The sequence below is a fragment of the Micromys minutus genome (assembly GCF_963924665.1).
Source record: "Micromys minutus genome assembly, chromosome: 11".
Taxonomy (NCBI): domain Eukaryota; kingdom Metazoa; phylum Chordata; class Mammalia; order Rodentia; family Muridae; genus Micromys; species Micromys minutus.
This window is the reverse complement of record NC_137980.1, coordinates 16,159,289-16,179,359: the sequence shown is the minus strand read 5'-3', so window position 1 is coordinate 16,179,359 and position 20,071 is coordinate 16,159,289. Positions and strand designations below refer to the sequence as shown.

At 42.5% G+C, this 20,071-nt stretch overlaps 1 protein-coding gene across 2 annotated transcripts in view; it reads right to left on the bottom strand.

The window, feature by feature from the left end:
* The window catches only part of AP3B1 (adaptor related protein complex 3 subunit beta 1), a 191,070-nt gene that overhangs the window by 61,459 nt on the left and 109,540 nt on the right, over positions 1–20,071 (bottom strand). For both annotated transcript variants that reach the window (XM_080925494.1, XM_080925493.1), the window contains exons 19-22: positions 19,437–19,572; positions 16,014–16,155; positions 7,004–7,076; positions 708–814 (exon numbers count right to left, since the gene is read on the bottom strand). In XM_080925494.1, the coding sequence (XP_080781620.1) occupies positions 708–814; positions 7,004–7,076; positions 16,014–16,155; positions 19,437–19,572 (458 nt within the window). The remainder of the gene's footprint in view (positions 1–707; positions 815–7,003; positions 7,077–16,013; positions 16,156–19,436; positions 19,573–20,071) is intronic.

Sequence of the window (20,071 nt, the reverse complement as noted above, 5' to 3'; positions counted from 1 at the left end):
ATATAAATAAATCTGAAAATAACATAAAGAGAAATTCAATCCTGGACTTTTAAAATGAGAATAATAGTAAACTTTTAGTAGCCATGTGGTGAGAACAGAGAATTATGGGTTAATATACACAATAATTAACTTTTATTATCTGCCTCCGTTGTGCAGAAAACTTACTTTGTGTAGGCACAATCTATGTGCCCAGAGTGAAATTATATAACAATGCACTGTGTATGTATCTCCCTCCCTCTCCTTTTCCCTCTCCCTCTGTGTGTGTGTGTGTATGTATGTGTATGTGTGATGCACTCTATGTTCCCACAATAAAATTATCTAACAATGTAGTGAGTGTGTGTTTGCACATGTATGTATATATGTATGTATGTGATGACTTCTTATGTGAGTCTGTGTATACATCACACTTCATATCCTCACTGGCAAGAGACACACGATTGTCTATACACTACTGCAACGTGGCAAAGAAGCCTAATATGTTACAGACATAAGACAGCGAAGAAAACATACACATGATAATTAGATGTAACTAGAAGATAAAGGTTGGCTAAAATTAAAAATCATTACAAAATTAAAAGGTCTGTCTGAATCTAACTTTTGTTAGAAGAAACACATTGCAGACTGGAAATTCCTATCAATTGTTTGGTTTTTCATTAGAATGATCATAGGTATCATATGGTCAAAGGTGTTACATGGAGATCACTTACGTTGATGACCGATGAAGAAGTTGACAAGTTTAGACCTTCGAGATCAGCTATCAAGCTTGGAGAAAGGGCTGGCGTAGGAAGGGCAACTGGGGTGGACACTGGGTTAACTGGAAGAAAAGGACCAAATAAGTAAGTGTGCATGAAAACTTAATTCATACTATTAACAGCAGCATTCTATTTTGTTAGTAAATCTAATTAAATTACTTTGATTAATGAACGTATGACAATTCTATTTAGCACCTGATTTAGTGATGTCACTCTCAAGTCTCAACAGTGATCAGCCTGAGCCTCAAGTACAAGGCAAACCTTCTCAATGCAAGGTATGAATACCTCCAGAAATGTTTTTTTCAGATGTTTCTCACTAACCTTTATCACCCAGAACCTCACCAAAAGAAAATGGTAAGAGACGTTTTCCACACTAACAATAATGTAAAGAGAGATTTCTAGCTGGGTCAGAGGTTTTTAAAGAACACTTAACTCATTTGTTTATTCTCCACTCTTAGCAAATTAGGGCCCAGTTAAGTAATTCCCTCCTAATTACCCACGGCCACAGAGCTGTGTGCTACAGCCCGCTACAGCTACGAACAGAAACCTGGATCCTGAAAATCTGCTCAAAATAAAAATCCAACTATCTGACTTGATAACCATCCTGAAGATGCTGGTCCCCGTCACTCAGCCCGCCTGCAGGACGCTTTAGTCTCCGGCCCCCTTTCTTTTCCACAGGGTTATGAGACAAACCCTCACAAGTGTTCCTGTGTGGCCCAGTCTGCACCTTGAGTGTCCCATTAGCCTATGGGCACTCTGCTTTACTGGCTCTAGTTTTAGTGTTGTCTCCACTGCTGAACAGGGAAGAAAACTGCATGTTTCAGCTTCTAACAAGTTCTCTGCTCAGCAATGCTGGACAGTACACTGGCCATGCTTTGCTTCACCTCACCACTTTTCAGATCCCTTCTCTCCTTTCAGTCTTATCATATCCCGGGAATTAGGAAGAAAGTATTCATAAGGTTCTTAAATTAACAATGAAATGTTTCATTTTCAAGACAAGGTCTCTGTCAAGTTACTTGAAGAAAAAAAGATAAAAATAAAGTAACATGACAGTTTTCAAGTGACAGCACCAAGAAAGAAAATCTTTAAAGGAACTTTCAACTCAACCCACAACACACAAAGAAAGAAAGCAGAGATGGGAGTGGGTGTTGTCGACAGAAGTCCTTGGTTTCCCTGCTGCAGCACTGTTAATACAACCCCTAGGTGTCCCTGAATTTACCTATAAATCAGTCGAGTTGGGGGCGGGGCGGGGCGGGGTACAGAGGTCAGGACCTCTTCTTTATGTGCACTCTGTTCACCAGGCTGGCTGACACACAAGCGGCCACGGATTCTCCAGTGTCCTCTCTGAGCTGCTGGAAGAGTGCTGGGACCACAGGTGTGCTAAGGCACACAGCCGTACGTGGTTTGGGCTTCTAAACCCCCGTGCTCACTTAGCACAGCAAGGACCCTCTGAGTCAGCTCGCTAATCTGTATTTTAAGATTTTCAACAAAACATTCTTTTCTTTGTTAAAGTATGTATGACAGTTTATACAACTACCTATGTGATTAAAACTCTGGTTCAATATTAAATGCAGTACTCAGGCCCAGCTATCCCGTGTGACTAGGCCTCACTTGCTGTCACCATCAACCCTTACAAACATGTGCCACGTACAAGGTGTAGATGTGAATGCCTTCACATGCAGCAATTCATTCCTTCCCAGAACAGTAAACTTTGTCAACCCAACAGTTAAAGCCCAGAGGCTGTGATGGTCATGTCAGTTGTCACTGAGTGGTTCTAGATCCATTAACAGACAGATGAGCTGCTGCGTGTGCCTCTGAGGGACTGTCTTCCCCAGTTCAACAGCAGGGTGAAGACCCACCCAAAGGTGGCAGCAGCTTCTGGTGGCAGGTCTGCAGAGAACCAGCTCTTGCTCCTTGCCTGCTTGCCTTCACATCTTGCTGGCAAGTTCATCTACCCTATTTGCATGCCACCGCTGCCGCTGCCGCCAACACTCCTGAGTCCAGCTCCCAAGGCTCCCAAGGAACCCTCCAGACCCTCAGTGACAGACTGGGACTCCCAAGGCAACCAGCCTTTAGAGAAGCCACCAGACTCTAAGTGTTGGGATTCTGTAAACCCCACCCCTCAATTACCTGGCAATAGCCAGGTATGCTCCGCCCCAGTGACCTGACACTATAAAAGGGGCTGCTTGACCCCTCCTCTTTTTCTTGCCTCTTGGCTCTCTTGCCTCTCTTGCTCTCCCACCCCTATCCCTCCCCTTCCCCTTCTCTGTCTGTCTGTCTGTCTGTCTGTCTGTCTGTCTGTCTGTCTCTCTCTCTCTCTCTCTCTCTCTCTCTGCCTCTACCACCCTCTTAACTCTCCCATGACCCGAATAAACTCTATTCTGTACTATACCATCATGTGGCTGGCCCCTCGGGGGGAAGGGATTCCCAACATGGGTCCCCCAGAGGCATTTCCCTTGCTTCCTGGCCTTGCTGCACCTCCATGGGCCATATGCCCCCCACTCTCTTCATCCTTCCCCTAACCTTGGTGCCGAAACCCAGGACATCATCTTTTCACAACACTAAGCCCCTCCAGTGTCAAGGCAGCCATGTGGAAATATTGAGAGCACATCTTAGCCAGTCTAACAATAAGCCCCTTTCAGTGTGCATTCATCGTCTTGGTTGTTACTGGAGAGAACACTAAATAAAACAGAAGTGAAATAAAATGGCCAGTGTAACACAGCTAAGAAGTAAAACAAAATTAAGATTCAAACTCTCTCTAGACATACTGGCATACACCTTTTATAATGCTAATACTCTGGAGGCAGAAGCAGGTAGATCTCTGTAAGTTTGAGGGCAACCTAGTCTAAATAGCAAGTTCCAAGTCAGCCAGGGCTACATAGTGAGACTGTGTCAAACATGGAAAACAAACTCTCCAAGTCCCCACTGTTCTCTCAGCCACCTCGCTGTTTCTCCTCACACACACATCATCTGACAGTGTGGCAGTGGAGACAGGACGGCCTAGGACGATGTCCTATCTGGAAAGGCTTCAGAGCTACTTGAACTCAGTGTAATCAACATATTTACTCTTCCTAGAAAACAACACTAGAGTGATTGCTGCTTTATGACCATCTCCTTTAGATAATTTCATATAGTGGACTAAAAGATATTCAAGTTTCCAAAAAGATAAAATACTCCCCTCCTGCTGCCCAAGGCAGAAAGTATATTTTATGAATGGATGAGAGAGAAAAATTAACTCACGACTGGCAACGCCCTTGACTGCTGCTTCAGCTGGGTTTATTCAAACTACAGAGCTGTTCTGTAACTGAACCAGCTGTTGCTGGACCAGGCTGGGGAGACACACTGAGGACTTCTGGCAGGGTCCCTTACCTCCTCCACGCCCCATTCAGCCTGGCTTCTCCTCCGGCTCTGCTGTCCTGCCTCCCTCCGCTTTGTTAATAGAAAAGGTACATTAGGACTGCAGGAAGGAGAGACAGCACAACCCTAAGAGTGCACATCAGTGCCCACCCCTCATTTCACTCACAGAATGGTGTTCTCAATGCCGACTGTTAGGTCTCAGCATAAACTTGGCCCAGGCATCAAGGATTAGAGTTGCGGTCCCCAGTAATAGTGGTATCTTGGGAAATGCTGCATGTTTATTTAGGTAATGAGTCCTTGGTTGTACGATGCAGAATACTAGAGGCTTCTGGCCTCTGCCCAGATGCTACGCTGTGGGCAGCAGCCCTCCATCACACACAGCAGCTGGCACAGTGCTTCACTTCCGCCTTGGGCCCAAGGTAAGAGAGAGGGCAGGCTGTGGGCTAAAACCATGAGCCAAACTTCATCTTCCCACCTTTTAAACTGCTTCTCCCATGCAAAGCTCTGCTCAGACCACACTGCTCCCAAAGGCATTCCTAGCTTTGCCCTACTCCTCATGTGACTTCCACACGCTGATGTCACACACACGGAAAAGTGCATGTGGATATGTTTGTTCAGGCAGAGACACCTCTGGCTAGAGTTCAGTTTCTAGAAGAGAATAAGCAAATCCTCCTCATGTGTTAAGGCATCCGGCAAAGTCCTTTGAACGCAGCAGACACTCCATCTATAGACATTGCTAGTATTACGTCTGACAAAGAATTTTGAAGGAAAATTTAACTCTGTGGGTTCTAACAACAAAGAGAAATATTTCCTATATTGAGTTGCTGAGTTTTAAAAACAAGTTGGGATAAAAATCTCCTTCTTAAAAATATTGTCTTTAGAAAAGAGTTGAGGAAACTTTGTCTCTCTATATAAAAATACACCTTTAAAAATGGTTACACTCTAGCATTTAATACAGTTTTCATGCTCTGTACAGAATTCATTATTATTTGACTGGTTTCTAAAACATTATTTTTACTTCATGTGCATTGGTGTTTTGCCTACAATATCTATGTGGGAGGTGTCAGATCTTGGAGTTACAGACAGTTGTAAGCTGCCACGTGGGTGCTGGAAATTGAATCCAGGTCATCTGGAAGAGCGATCAGCTCTTAACCATCTCTCCAGCCCATGACTGAATGATTCTGTTTTTGCTTTGTTTTGAGACAGGGTTTCTCTGTGTAGCCCTGGATGTCCAGGAACTCACTCTGTAGACCAGGCTGGCCTCAGACTTGTAGAAAGCCACCTGCCTCTGTCTCCCCAGTGCTGGGATTAAAGACCTGCCCAACCATGTCTGGCTGCATGTTTATTTAGGTAATGAGTCCTTGGTTGTAGGACCATTACTTCTAGCACCACAAAGAACTTTTGTTGTTCATAATTGTCCCAGGTAGCCGCCACATCTCTGCCGATGGACTAATGGAGGTCTGAGAGGCGGGGACAGAAGGTGGAGAGCAGCACTGTCAGCAGCAGGACCCTGAGAAAGGACCCGTGGAGACAGCATGTGTCTGAGCAAAGCAGCAGTGCCTGCAAATGAGGGCAAGAGGCACAATCCTCTATGGAAGGAGCCACACTCTAATCTAAATGCAGCACCAGGATAGTCGGCAAATGGATTTAGTACAAGGAAGGGAGCGATATGACCTTGTAGTTCATTGGTAGAATAAGTTTCCAAAAAGAGTGACCAGGCCAAGGGACACACATGTCAAGTTTGACAGAACAGAGACGACTCCTAAAGGCTGTGTCCATCTGCATCCCTGTGGAGAGCACCTGCAGAGCAAGTACACACGGCACTGTCACCGGCCCTTACCGACCGGATGCTGGTAAGCTGACATCTTGGCTAGGATGGACAACGCAATCCAGATTTGCTTCTAAGTATGTCAGCTGTCGAGCAATGGCTTTTGCTGTGATACTAAAATACTACCCTCACCTCCCACAGCCCCCGAGTAGTCTTCTGCCATGATCTCCCTGGTCCTAGATGCCACATCAGACAAAACATACAATGTGTGTTTTTGATTCCACCTTATTTAATGGGTTGTCCTGTCCCATCAATGCAGCACAGATACTGAGTCTACTTCAACTAACCACAGAATGCCTCTTACCAAACCTTCCCATCACTGCTGATGTGCTCAAGTGCGGGCAATTCTCTACAGTACTTTTCTATATTATTTTTCTCTATTAAGAATTTGCTATGGCTATCACAATAGGCAATATAAATAGAATGAATCTATGAACAGATGAGGTAACCCCAAACAACTCACGGTCTACAGAAGGGAAGCGCTGAAAACAAGACCTTTCCAACATTCAAGAAATCTTGTATACAATTCCTCTCCTAGTCCAGTCTACCTAGCAACAAAGTTCATGGCACTGCCCAGCTCCTACCACACTGACTGATTCAGGAGTTGCAACTATGTATGCTTGGGTTAGTAAAGTTGTAGGCATCTGAATCCTTAGATCCATATTTGCTTGAATGAAGACTTCCTGCTGATAAAAACTGAAGGAAAAGCCAAGCGGCCAGTCAAGTCTTTATAACCACGGTGGCAAGCAGAAGGCGGTGCTGCCTTTCTTTGTTACCCTCCTAGTTCCCTCCAGCGTCCTTAGTTACCTGCTAGTCCCCACAGCCAAGAGCTCCTATGTGGACGAAGGGAGGCAGGATAATCCTTGGTGCTGCACAGATAAATGACTAAAGTAAAACGGGTCTGCTGTTCTCATGTGACACAGAACCGACATCCTCAACCAGTGAGAGGCACTGGCTGGAAATTCCCACCTCCTGATACACACTTACAATAGATGCTTCTAAAACTTGGGAAAGCAGCATGAGAAGTGCTATAAAAAGACAGAACAAAAGATGGTCCAGAACTTACAATCATCCAGATCTAGAAGGAAAACATCTTTGGAGGGAGGACGTCTTTCTTGCTGCGGTTTTCTTTCTTTTGCCTGTAAAACATAGAAATCTCACTTCAGATCTTGTCTAAAGAAAACTTTAACATATCAAACAAGTGTGGTTTTCATTCTTGGATTTAGAAACAAAAACACAATTGAAACTTCTGTGTGGTGATACAATAGCTTTCCAATTCAAAATTTGTATTAGCATTCTGTATTTCTTCCTCATCACACAAATGTGTTACTTATGTTAAAGTACTTTGTATTTAAAGAATATTTAGACCTTGAAAAGAAAATTTAAATATAATAATTATTTTACAACCTGACAACTTTTATTGCCACATAAAAATACAATGATGCTCTCAATAGAATGCAAACAAACATTCTAGAGATAACTCTTATGCAGGTTTACTTTAAAAAGGGGGGAGGGATATTCAAACAATAATACACAGATAGCGCTGATGTTCTCAGGCCTGTGAGAGGCTGGACTCCTCGGGAGTGAGAGGCACTGTATCACATACTCAGCTCTTCTCTCTAGGCTGTGTCAGGGCTTCAGCAACAGTACCCATTACTATAGCCTCCGCGTCTCTCGCTCTTCAGTATAGAAAACAACTCATTCGCTTTCTTAGCATTTTCTAAAGAGTAAATATTTTAAACAAACCAACTGAAAAGCAGGGCTTCCTCCATGACACGTTGGCTCTTCACGGTTTGTGAGCATTCATTAGCATGGGACTGACTAGGAAGCCTTAAGTAAACTTACCTGTCTTAATAAACATAGTACCATCGGGTACAGAGCTAGTTGCAAAAACATAAGGATCTGAACTGGGATCCCAAAGCCACAACAGAGCCATGTATAACCCCAGTGGATGCTGAGAAGTTAGAGACAGGAGGATTTCTGGGGATTGCTGGCTAGCCACTCCAGCTTAATTATGTCCCAGTATAAACACTGTCTTAAAAAGATGGGAAGCAACTGGGAAAGACACTAGATGTTGGCCTCTGGCTTCTAAACACATCAACAGGTGAGTGGACACCCACACCCACTTCATCCACACACAGGAACAGATATTGATACCTGTCCCCTAGCACATAATTAATAACAGTTTAATAGCAAGTAAACAAGGTCAACAAATAGTTCATTAAACTGACACATCTGTATCAACTTTGCTGTTCTGTGTTTTCTTTTAGATAAATTCTCAAATCCAAACTAACAATTTTACTTTCTTTTTGCTCCATTCATTCATTCACTCTCTCATTCATTCATCCATCAGATTTGATGCTCAGCAATGGAAATCATCACCTAGAAAAAGTCCTCACAAGAGAATTTTAAGCTTATAGTTAGCATAAATTATGTGCCACTGAAAGAAAGGTGTACTTGAGTGCTAGCACACTTACAACAGCTCACACATAAATTACATAATCATATGCTGGGGGAGGGGTAGGCATGGCTCAATGTACTGCTGGCACAGAGGGCCTGAATTCAGTTCCACACAACAGCTCACAACCACCTGGAAGTCCAGCTCTAGGATATCCTTCACCTTCTTCTGGCTACTGTGTCACTAACTGTGTGAGTGAGTGAGTGAGTAAGTGAGTGAGTGAGTGAGTGAGTGTGTGTGTGTGTGTGTGTGTCCAACTTTCATTCCTACACATAAAAATATAACCAAAGGGAAATCAGCATGTGGTTCATCAAAATGCTGTGCACAATGGATGTAGCTTCCCACCAGCTACAATGACAAACTGTCTTCATCAAACTGTAGTTGTCATGGCCTGAGAAGTTAGAAACCTCTCAAAAAGAGATAAAGTTAGAGCTGAGGGCAAGCCTACCCCTCTCTTCTACTGGACAGCCAAGAATGTGTGTCCATGTGCATTAACCACACATCAGGTCCTACACAGCACAGAGGAGAGCTCCGTGGGCATCAGAAGTCTAGGACAGAGGGAAGCAGCCCCGAGGAAGGACAGAGCTCCCGTTACTTTCTGAGGAGGGCAAATAAGCAGTGACTGAAATACAACATTAGCAACAGACGACGACCATTTCCACCAAGTCAGAAAAGCCCTGCATCCTGAATCAAGGCTGTAAACGCCTCATGACATGCTAGCATGCTTCTCCTACATTATGTTTCATTTTTCATTTTAAAAAATCCATAGTAAGTTCACAAAATTTTCATACTTAAAGGATCTACTATAAAAATAAAAATCTGAATTCTAAACAAAGAAGTTAAGAGCCCTATTCCATCAAACATTTCTCCATTTGCAATTCATCTTGGTAATAGAGACAGAACCTGGGCAAATGCATATAGGACTTGAGGCAGGAGATTCTTCTTGCTCAATGCATAATTCATGTGCTCCGCCTGCAAAGTGTGTAAAATGAGGATTTCACACCGTGGCATGAGCCACGGAGCTGCGGAGAAAAGGCAGATGAAATCATATTTTACTGTGTGAATTTTATTTCTTACCCTCCCAATATTTACACAAAACCACTGTTGACAAAGCAAACACACTGACAGATCACCCACTGTTTCCATTGTGTTAGGACCCAAAAGGAGATCAAGCAGAAAGATAGACAATTTGTTTTTGTATATTTTTTTAAATAGAGAATTAGGTTTTTAACAGCCGAGTGACTGTATTTGACTTTTATAAGGACAACAGTTACTGATCTTAAGGTCTGGCTGCAAGGCAGATCTACTCATCCACTCACTGCCTTCGGGTCTCCATCCTGCCCCTACGGGATTCGTCACACACCAACACGGGAACATTTTCAAAACACAATAAAAAGTCACAGGATTAAGAAACTAACTTCTAGTTAATGTGTTTCATTTCAAAAATAAAGGATCTTAAATTCTAAACACAAACAAAATACATAACAATCTCTGTAAAGATTTTACTTGTGTCATGAACATCTATTTGCATAGGGACTACAGAATAGCCAAGGAGAGGAAGGATGACAGGGCAGGCTCTGGGCGTTTCTATGGTACAGGGTTGAAATTTAAAACCATGCAAGAGAATTAAACCCTATGAGGAGTTTATGAAGCCCCACTGTTCTCAATGCTAATGAGCAATAGGAGAGACGGAGCAACTCTCCCCACCACAGAGACACCTGCTCCAGCCTGACGCTTTCCCTTTGTTCTGGAGATCTCAGCTGAAATCAAACGACATTTCTTTTCTGAAGAATTTAAAATATGAACTAAGCTGAGAAAGAATACCAGTGAAAGACACACAGCTTTGAATTTTTAAAATAAAGATCACATTAGCCACAGAAGTTAAGGATTTCAACACCTGTGAAGACCTGTGAGAAGAAGGACTTGTTTTTGTTTCCCAGAATAAACAGCAGCCTGCGAAGGTCCCTTCTGGTGTTCTGCAGGGCTCCTTTCTCAGCACACAGTAGGACTGCTTGTCACCAAGACTCGATCCCAGGTCAGTCATCTTTATCACCAGGCCAGAGACTGGTCCTGAGGTCACCAGAAGGACAGCAAAGGCGTAAGATGGAGAAACCCTGAGATAATTATGGACTTCTCAGACACTGCTAGGAATACACAATTCAATGTTTGTCCACAGTGAGTTCAGACAGTAACCTCCTGAGCCAGATACAGAAATAGTCTTAACATTTACAAGTGTAAGTGAAAGAATGCTAAACACTTCATATTTATTTCACAGCATTAGATTGTGTTTTATGTGTGGTACACATAATTAAAACACTGTTAACATGGACTTGGAGTGGAATGTCAGTTGGTCAGTGCTTGTCATGAAAGCACGAAGACCTAAATTCACAATCCTAGCACCCACAGAAAGAGCCGGGCCCTGCAGCTGACCGGAATGCTAGCACCTAGGAGGCAGACACAGGTAGATCCCCAGTGGACACGAGTCAACTAGTCCAGCTAAATCTGGAAATCCTGGTTCAGAAACACATTTTGTCCCAAAAACTCAGGTGGGAAGTTACTGAGGGAGACATCTGGTGTCAACCTCAGTGCTCTTCCGAATGGAGACACACACACACACTACCCTTGTCAGTGACTACAGTCAGTGCATACACAGCCGCCTGACAGTCCCCTTCTAACGTGTAACACAGACATTCACCATACATTAGTCATGATTTCCATTTCCCCATTATCTCTATCTGTAGGAGCTGGAGAGCACACGGTAAATTTGACAGCACAGCTAATGTCAACAGCAGAAATGACTTCACTGACACCACCTTAGGATAAAGGGGTATCCGACAGGCTGCTCAGCTTTGGGTACTGAAGGGGATGAAGGGGAGATGACACTACCTCAAGTAATGTTCCCCATCCCCTAGACACACCTTAGTGTGCGGCTTACAAACTGTTTATGCTACAAAAAAAGAAAATCAATGATATATAGATATAAATGAAAACTACTTCCACATATGTCTCTATTGCTCAGTTTTCTCTTTACTTTCCCTATCAAACTGTTTTCCTTTACAGTGTATAAAGCATGTAAAGGTGCTTGAGATACATAGAACTATTAAGAGGAATTGTGTGGGGCTACAAATGGTTCAGTGGTTAAGGGCACTGGCTGCGCTTGCAAAAGACCTAGGTTCAGTCCCCAGCACCCACGCAGTGGCTCACAAGTGTCTGTGACTTTAGTTCCTTCTCCTCTTCTGGGCCACTGTGGGCATACATGTGTATACACACACAGACTAACACACATACACAAAAAAATAAAAATTAAAAAAAATTTAAATAAAATTTTCCATAGGTATTACTTAAAACAAAAAATTATTTCATAAAAATGACAACACTCAAAACATTTTTTAGATACATTTCAGAATAGACCACTTGCATGCAGACTTGCAAAGACCACAGTCCAATGGAGGCCACTCCTCCTCACCTTCTATTTTCTTGATTCTATATTCATGCGAAGACAAAGGCTCAGAAACAGCCAGGCACACACATAAGAAAAGTGTGAGCATTAGAACCTGAACAGATTAAGCTGAGAGAGGACTCAGACCAGGTGGCCGAGGAGATTACTGAATTTGGAGGGCAGCAGGGTTGTCCCTGCAGCTAGATCCAACCACTGTGCTCAAGGCAGGTGCTGGAGAACCCAGTCTGAGGATGACTATGGTAAAGGTCTACAGAGCTGGAGGAGAGTGGATCTAGACTACAAAACAAGAAACAGATATAAAAAACCTGACATAAAATCTGGGGGTCTTGGTAATGATGTAAACACAGGGTGGGGGGAGTCAGAGGAAAGCACGGAGCCTGGGTAACTGTTGGTGTCCTGTGTATGCTGGGCACCAGGGTTACAAACCCAGTAGCCACAGACAGGCCAAACAATCTGGTCTAAATCTGGAGAGAAGATATGGACTCAGAACAGCAGGGATCTTAGTTACCTTGCCAGGACTCTAGTGGACTCTGGGAGGAAACATGCAGGGCCCTGACTGTCCGCAGAGCAGTACGTGTGGAGAGGGAAGTAACTGGGTCAGTAAGGAGATGAAGGCATGGAAACTCACCTTGAGTCTCTGCTCCACTTCTGGCTCCCTTCTGAAGGCTGGAAGCCACCTGAGGGGTGTGACGCAGAAGATATCTTTATCGTGGATAAAGATTCAGAGTGCCAAGAAGGAAGATGCAGACTCACAGTGAGGTCAAAGGAAACAGAGCTTTATCTTCGCTAAGTAGACCAGGTACCTAACCAGAGCTAAATGTGCACAGAAAAGGCGGGTAAGTGGAGATTGTGAAGCGGGCAGACAGGTGGAATGTGACTCGTCGGAGTCTTCTGAAGATGGTGGATACAAATGAGTCACGACTGAAGACAGACTTAAATTTTCAGTATTGTTTAGAAAGAGTAGGAAACTGAAGGAGACAAGAGCCACAGGAATCTGGGTCCCAGCTAAACAGTATTCAAACACCATGAGACAAAGCCAGCTTGGTCTACACAGCAAACTCTAGGCCAAAATCCCTCTGTCAAAAAACCAAAACTAACACCAAACAACCAAAACAAACAACCACAACATACAAAAACCTCAAACTTCACTCCATGCTGCTCTTGTGCATTTTCTCCCAAAAGACGTGCTGCAACAAGGTAGGTACTGGCTTCTGCTTCACGGACGAGGAGACTAAACGTGAAGGTACTACCTACCCACAGCAACATGCTTGACTCAATTTTGAGAGCCATATATTCCACCTATCTCAAAGGTCTTGTGTTGACGCTCAGTGTGCCCACAGATGCACTGTCCAGATGAAAGACAAATAGTAAGATTCAAGCTGTAGATTCAAGACGTGAATTTTCAGTGCCAACTCTCTGTCAGCATCTGCCTTCATTACTCATAATCTGAATACAATTTGATAGAAGGGGGGATTTTCCGCAACAATAAAGTCACTTATTTAAATAAACAAACAGACAAACACACACACACACACACACACACACACACACACATAAAGGCTCACCTTCCCACCTGACACAGACAGAAAATGGCATCCTAAGATAGGAGGCAGAGTGTGTGATCTAAGGAGAACAGAGGCCCAAAGCAATGCATAGCTCTGACTTCTCAGGGAACTTGGCTTCAGGCCCTGCTCTTCACATCTTCAGTCAAGATGTGAGCTCTTGACTGACTGGCAGGGCCTCTGTGGATTATTTAAGAGAACGTTTAAGCTTTTCTTAAAGTAGAAAATGAAAATATGTAAAACTCTCCAAGTGTTTTTATGACTCCACATTAATAACTCAAAGTCTCTACAGGTTTTACGAATTTTGTAAAATGAAAATCTTAAATTTCATTATATAAGTAAGAATTTAATATTAAAATAACTTTTATCATATGCAAGAATATTTGAAATAAGACAAGATAAACACTAGCAATATTTTAAACAGTCTTAACAATTACTCCGGATGTGGAGGGACTACCTGAATGAATTTATTTTCATTTCTGGCCACTCAGATGTCATACTAAGGAAATTCAGATTCACAGAATTAACAAGTAGGTTTTTTAAATACTGGTTTAAGAAGAAACATAACTCAGTGAACGTCAGCTTCTGACTGTCATTATTTTAGATATGCTGCTTATCAGCATGGTCATTCCACGAAAAAAGTGACAATCTGAGATGAGAAGGACAACCGTGGGTAGATCCGAACTTCACACAAGGACTCTGTTTGCAAGGTAAGCTTTCATGCTTTCACACTAACCAGACAAAAAGCTAAATCACAAATGTTCAACTTGAATGCATACACAATTCTTGTGTTTGCTCTAAAATGAGGTGTCACTAGCTAAATAATGTATATATTGAAACACTGAGAACATTTTGCTAGCATTTATTTGTTTATTATTTATTTATCATGTATTTATTGCTAAATACATTTTAAAAGCATGTTGGAATCAGTATTTCCCAATCTCTCTACATCTGTAGTCCTACACTCAGCACTGTCTCTAAGGCGTCCTTCCATGTTCCTTTTAGCAACAGTGAGTCTTATCAAAGCCTGCCCAAAAAACGCAGGGGCAGGCGAGGAGTAAAGAGCGTTTCTCACTTGTTTGTAAGGTTGGGTTATTAGGGGAGGCTGTGGGAGGGAGAAGAGATGATCTGCCTGAGTTGAGCTTAGGGACAGTGCTGCATGTGTCGTCTTTAGTTCCTTACCTTTCTAACAGAACACCCAACTTTCGAAATTATTTCATTCTTTTTTGTTAGTTTGTGGAAGGAGCCAACCAGAAAAAGCTTAACAACTAGCAGGTGATCTTCCTGAGATGGGTCTGCCTTGGGTTAAAATCTATTATGGATTTATTCTGGTAGGCAAGGCCCAGGAAAAATCCATTTTAGGAAAGATTCCTGCTATTTATATGCTTTTTCCATAATTATTAAATGTATATATAACAATTACTAGATATGAGCCCACCCTTTTAAGCAGTTCTCCACAGAACAATAAAGATGTTCTAACTTACAGTGATGCTAAATAGACAAATAAATGATCTAATCTTTAATGATGATCCTATGAGAATTTCTAAAATAGTAGTAATTATTAAGCTCTTCTGATAGTCAAAACTACAATGAGAACTCTGCCAGTCTCCACACATTGTGAGTTAATTGCTTGTGAGATAGCAAGCAGGCATCTACTACTCAGACCACATTAACCAAAGGTTATAAAAAGGGAACTAAAACTGGGTTTAGCTATACAAAACTTCACTAATTACTTTGTCAAAAACTTATGGTTTCTCCATGAACCTGTTGAGCTTGGGACTAATGATGTTTAGCCAAATAATCTCTCTTAATGGATATGCATGTAAACGTTCTCTGTTGTAAACTTACTTGAATAATGATTTGAATTTATGTGTAAACTTGTTACCATGTAACTATGTATTCTGAAAAATGGGTAAGTGCTGACCACTAAGAGAGAGAACATTCTAAAATCCCTTTTCTTAGACAACCCCTATACCCTTTTTACAAGCCCTATTTCCTTTTTTTCCTAGAGAGCTTTCATAGGAAATTTTTTAAAACTTAGGAATAAATGATAAAATCACCTTTCCAAGTGTCCCTTTTTCTTCCTGTGACTTTAACTAGCAGAGATAGAACAAATGCCACATTGCTTAATCTGCTGTTTAGGATGAGGTGCTAAACAGTTTCACACCTCAGAGAAGCTCAGAAGGCAGGTCATCAAAGTGACTTAGACTTAAGATAGAAAAATGTTTTAATATTAAACAGCAACATTACATACTTCATAGGACAAAGTCTTACGCTCACCAATGATTTTCCCTCTCCACTGTCTCAGGAAGAATCACACAAGAAGAACCACTGGGCTGGCTCCTGGCAAGTCTGTTTTTTTTTTTTTTTTCCCCAGACAGGGCTTCTTTGTGTACTCTTGACTGTCTTGGAACTTGCTCAGAAGATCAGGCTGCCCTCAAACTCAAAGACTGCTCCCCACCCCAACTCCCATCCTACCCCCTCAGTGCCCAGACTAAAGGCACGGGCCACCACTGCCCAGCTCAAGAGTATTTATACTAAATGGAGAAAGCTACAAGCTGTGTGTATGTCAGCCACAGCACATGCATGATCTTACCGTAGCCTCTTTTCTGGGTGCAGGTTCACTGTCAGAGCCAGACTCTGACTCTGACGAACTTTCTTCTATGGAACTGGATTCCTCACTGGACGACTCGGAAGCTTTAGAGTTTTCATTTTTCTTCTCCCTATCTTCTGAATCACTGTGAATAAAGATGAATTTTGAGATATAAACTGCAAATCCTTATGTAGACAAATCTAAGTAATTTTATAAAACACAATAAAGATAGATCAGGGCTGCCAAGATGGCAGCTAGGTGAAGAAAAGTTGGCATCACAGTCTGACCATCAGGACCCGAACAGACAAGGACAAAACCACACGCAGGTGGGCCTCTGATCTCCACATGTGCACTGGGAAGCGTGTGCTCACACAGACACAAATTAAACTATCGAATAACGATAAAGGTAGTGTTACCAAGTGAGCTGGAGCAACTTCAAACGCAAACCCATAAAACAATACTAGCTGATAGAATCAGTGACCTCAGAGAAAACACTATGAGAGGCCCAGCTAGATTTTTGAGAATTAAGAGTTAACAGTAAGAAATTCTAAGAACTCAGGCTGAGTTTTAGAATTAGGTCTCAAATATTGCTTACTGATAAGTTTAAGAGGTTATACATCTACTTTTGTCAATAGACCTGCATTTGGTAGATTTGGGGGGGGTTGTTTTGTTTTGTTTTTGAGACAAGAACACAAATGTGATCTTAGATATATTATGTAAAAAGGTGTTAATTGGCTCAGGGGAAATTACTTGTTTATTTAGAGATAGGGTCTGGTTTTGTTGCTATGTAGCCTAGGCTACATAGACCTCACACTTGATCTTCTAGCCTCATACGCCAAATGCTGGGAAGAAGGTGTATGCCACCGTGCCACACCCTAACAGGCTTCTTTTAATATATCGGTTCACTAAAAGTGCTATTCACTTACTAAGTCAACTAGTATTTATTACTAACTTGTTAGTCCCATGCTAGGTACTAAAAGATAACAACAGTAAGACACAGATGACCTTCGTGTCAGCTCAGGGTCTGCGGTGCACTGGAGCATACAGAGAAATACAGCGGCAGTGACAAGGCACACAAGTACAAGCTGCACAGTTCAGTGCTTTGTCAAAACACTCGAAGGGGCACCTACACTAGACACCCAAGATTAGGAAGCTTTGTGAGGAAAAGAACATGATGGGTAACAGAAGTGGGGTGAGTGGACATATCGAAACTACTCCCCAAAGACAGCAGAGAGCACAGACACAGACTTGCCTCCAGGTCCCCAAAATGCATTCTAGATCCTCACCATGTGCGTTTGTGCAAGTGTGCACGTGTGTTTGTACATGTGCAGGCTCCTTTAAAACTCTAACCTGGAGACTAGAGAGATGGCTCAGGGTTAAGCTCTTTTACAAGACCTTGGGTTCAGTTCTAAGCTCCCACACGGCAGCCTGCAACAGCCTGTAACTTCCAGTTCCAGGGAATCGAAGAGTCCTTGGGGTCCTGCATGATGTGGTACGCACTCGCACACACACACACACACACACATGCGTACGCACGCACGCACACACAATCAGTCAATAAATCTAAAGTTTTCTGTTTTGTTTTTAATAATTTCCTTTAGGCTGGGCAGTTCTAGGTGCTTCATTCCAAGGATCTACTGTAGAAGCTCTCTTCCTGACCTTATTATTAACCCACTCACACTAAGGAAACCAACATCTGGGGTTAAACAACTTTAAGGTCATACTGGCATGAGAGGGAATCCTGAACTCTGAATGCAAATCTGTCTCCTTCTACCATGCTATTGTCTCTACCATGAAGACACTTTGGAATGTGAGACTGAAAGTCAGTAACAAACACGTCACTACGAAAGGGAAGTTTCTGAGACTTAAAGACTATCAAGAAGTTGTGTGGGCGAATGGCAAACAAGCTCTAGGAGCCAGGCTGCGGGAACAGGAAAGGAGCGGCATGGGAAGAAGGATCAATAGCTCTCAGAATTGATTTCTGAGAGGAGGAAATATGGCTGCTGTTTATTAAAAATGGAGCAATGGCAACATCTCAGAGCACATGTAATTAGGTTTGAAGATGGAAAAATATGTTGTTTTCTCCCCTACAAAATAGTAGCAATATATATTGTCCTCAATCCACTGTTTAAAACATGGGCCTACAAACAGAAAGGCTTACACTGTCTTTGTGGTTCACTTTAGTGTAACAATTACTTTGAATTCAAACATAAATAAAAATTTAACAAAAACATTCCTGAGGAAAAAAGTATGAAACTAGTGTGTGATTACCGTGTATCATGATGACATGTGCCATGTGAAGAGACACTGCTATGCTAGGGAACACATCAAGAAACAAGGACTTTCCCAAAGCAGATCAGCACAGCACTGCTAGTCTGATGGGCAAGCCAGGAAGTGTCCTCAGACAGATTACAAGCCAAGGCCTCACTGTCCTGCAGCAGGGGAGCTACTGTAAAGAGACTGCACTCCACTGCAGACAAGATTTTAAAGGTAAAAGTGTTATTTTATTATGCATCACTCAATTCTGATGGTAATTATTGTTTACCTTAGTGCTTAGAGTTTCAGATGTTAACCTAATGAGAAGAATTTCCTGGTAACTAGGTTTTTAACTTTGCAATGATGAAAAGCCTGTATTAATTTAACCTACAGATTTCATTTGTTCTGAACAGGAAAAACAATATAAATCACTTTTAAAATCATTAAATCCTGACTTAAATTAATAAAGTCATAATTAGGGCATTATGCTGTGTTTGTTATGGAAGTGGCAGGGCGAGCTGCTTTAATTACTGTCTGTAATAAAAGGAGCAGAGAGCGTACTGCGCGCAATCAGTGCTGTCAGCCACGACGGAGCCCACGCTGCAAGCTCATCACGGGAGTGGGCAGCAGGCCCCCGAGAAGGGCCAGAGAGTCAGCAGAGGCCACTCTGACAATGGGGGTGGGGAACAGAGCCACACAATCCAACGTATTAGCCCCAATTACTCAAAATCTTAATGACACTTTATCACACGAGGACGCTGTTGATAATGGCAGGTCTTGAGAAGCACTAACCCTCAAGTATCTGCTGACTGGCTTCCTTCACAGCCCTTGACTTTGATATTTAGATCATAATTTTTTTAATATAACATTATTTAGGAAAATCAATTGTCTTGGTTACATAATGGCAAAGTGCTGAAGGATTTAATTTTAGCCCTCAGCAAAATTGCTGCAAAAGGTAATTAAGTGTTTCATACTTACTGCTTATCATTTAAGGCGGCCTTTCAAGGAGAAAATGGACCCTAAGATCTGCTCAGGTTCACCATGAAACCCAAGCATGGTACCCAAGTCAAGGCTTAACATCAGTTTTGGAGAAAATATACAGGCATTTTCTCACTCTGAGATTAAGGAGAAATAATACTCTGGGAACTTGAGGAAAGTTGGCTCCATCACCTTTTCCTCTTGGCCACCCTCTGGTGTTCTGTTTCTGCCTCGCTTCCGGTGTCGCTGTCTTGTCCACTGGAGGAGTCCTCACTGCTGTCCTCGCTGCTGCTGCCTGTGTCTCCACTGTCACTGCCGGACCCGCTCTCTGCAAGACAGACCGCCGCTCTTTCACTTAAACCATTAATTACGTGTAGGAGGCCATAACCAGTGACAGGCCTGAGGGAAAGCAGGCACTGACTTAGGTGGCCTTGTCTGTCCCGAGGCAGACAGGAGATGCTCTGGTAATGGGTAAAGGCAAGATGAACAAGGAAACCAAATTGAGAGGGTCTCTTTTAAACCGGCAGCAGCTAGCTATGCCATGCTCTTGTTTTTACAAAAGAATGGGTAAGCGTGGTAAAACAAAGAAGTCATTCTGAGTTCTGCTACTTGTTACTGAAATTTTTATTTAGTGAAAAATAAAGCAATCATTAGATCTTCCTGGAAACCAATTTTGAGAGGAAAAAGAGCTTTTAAGTCATTCCCCCAAAATGTCTAAGTTTATAAGCAGCTAGAAAATTCCCAAAGAGCTATAACTTACTTTTGCTAGCGTGGGATAATATAGCATGCCTGTGTTCTTACAGAGGTGATGCTTTAAGAGCTGACAT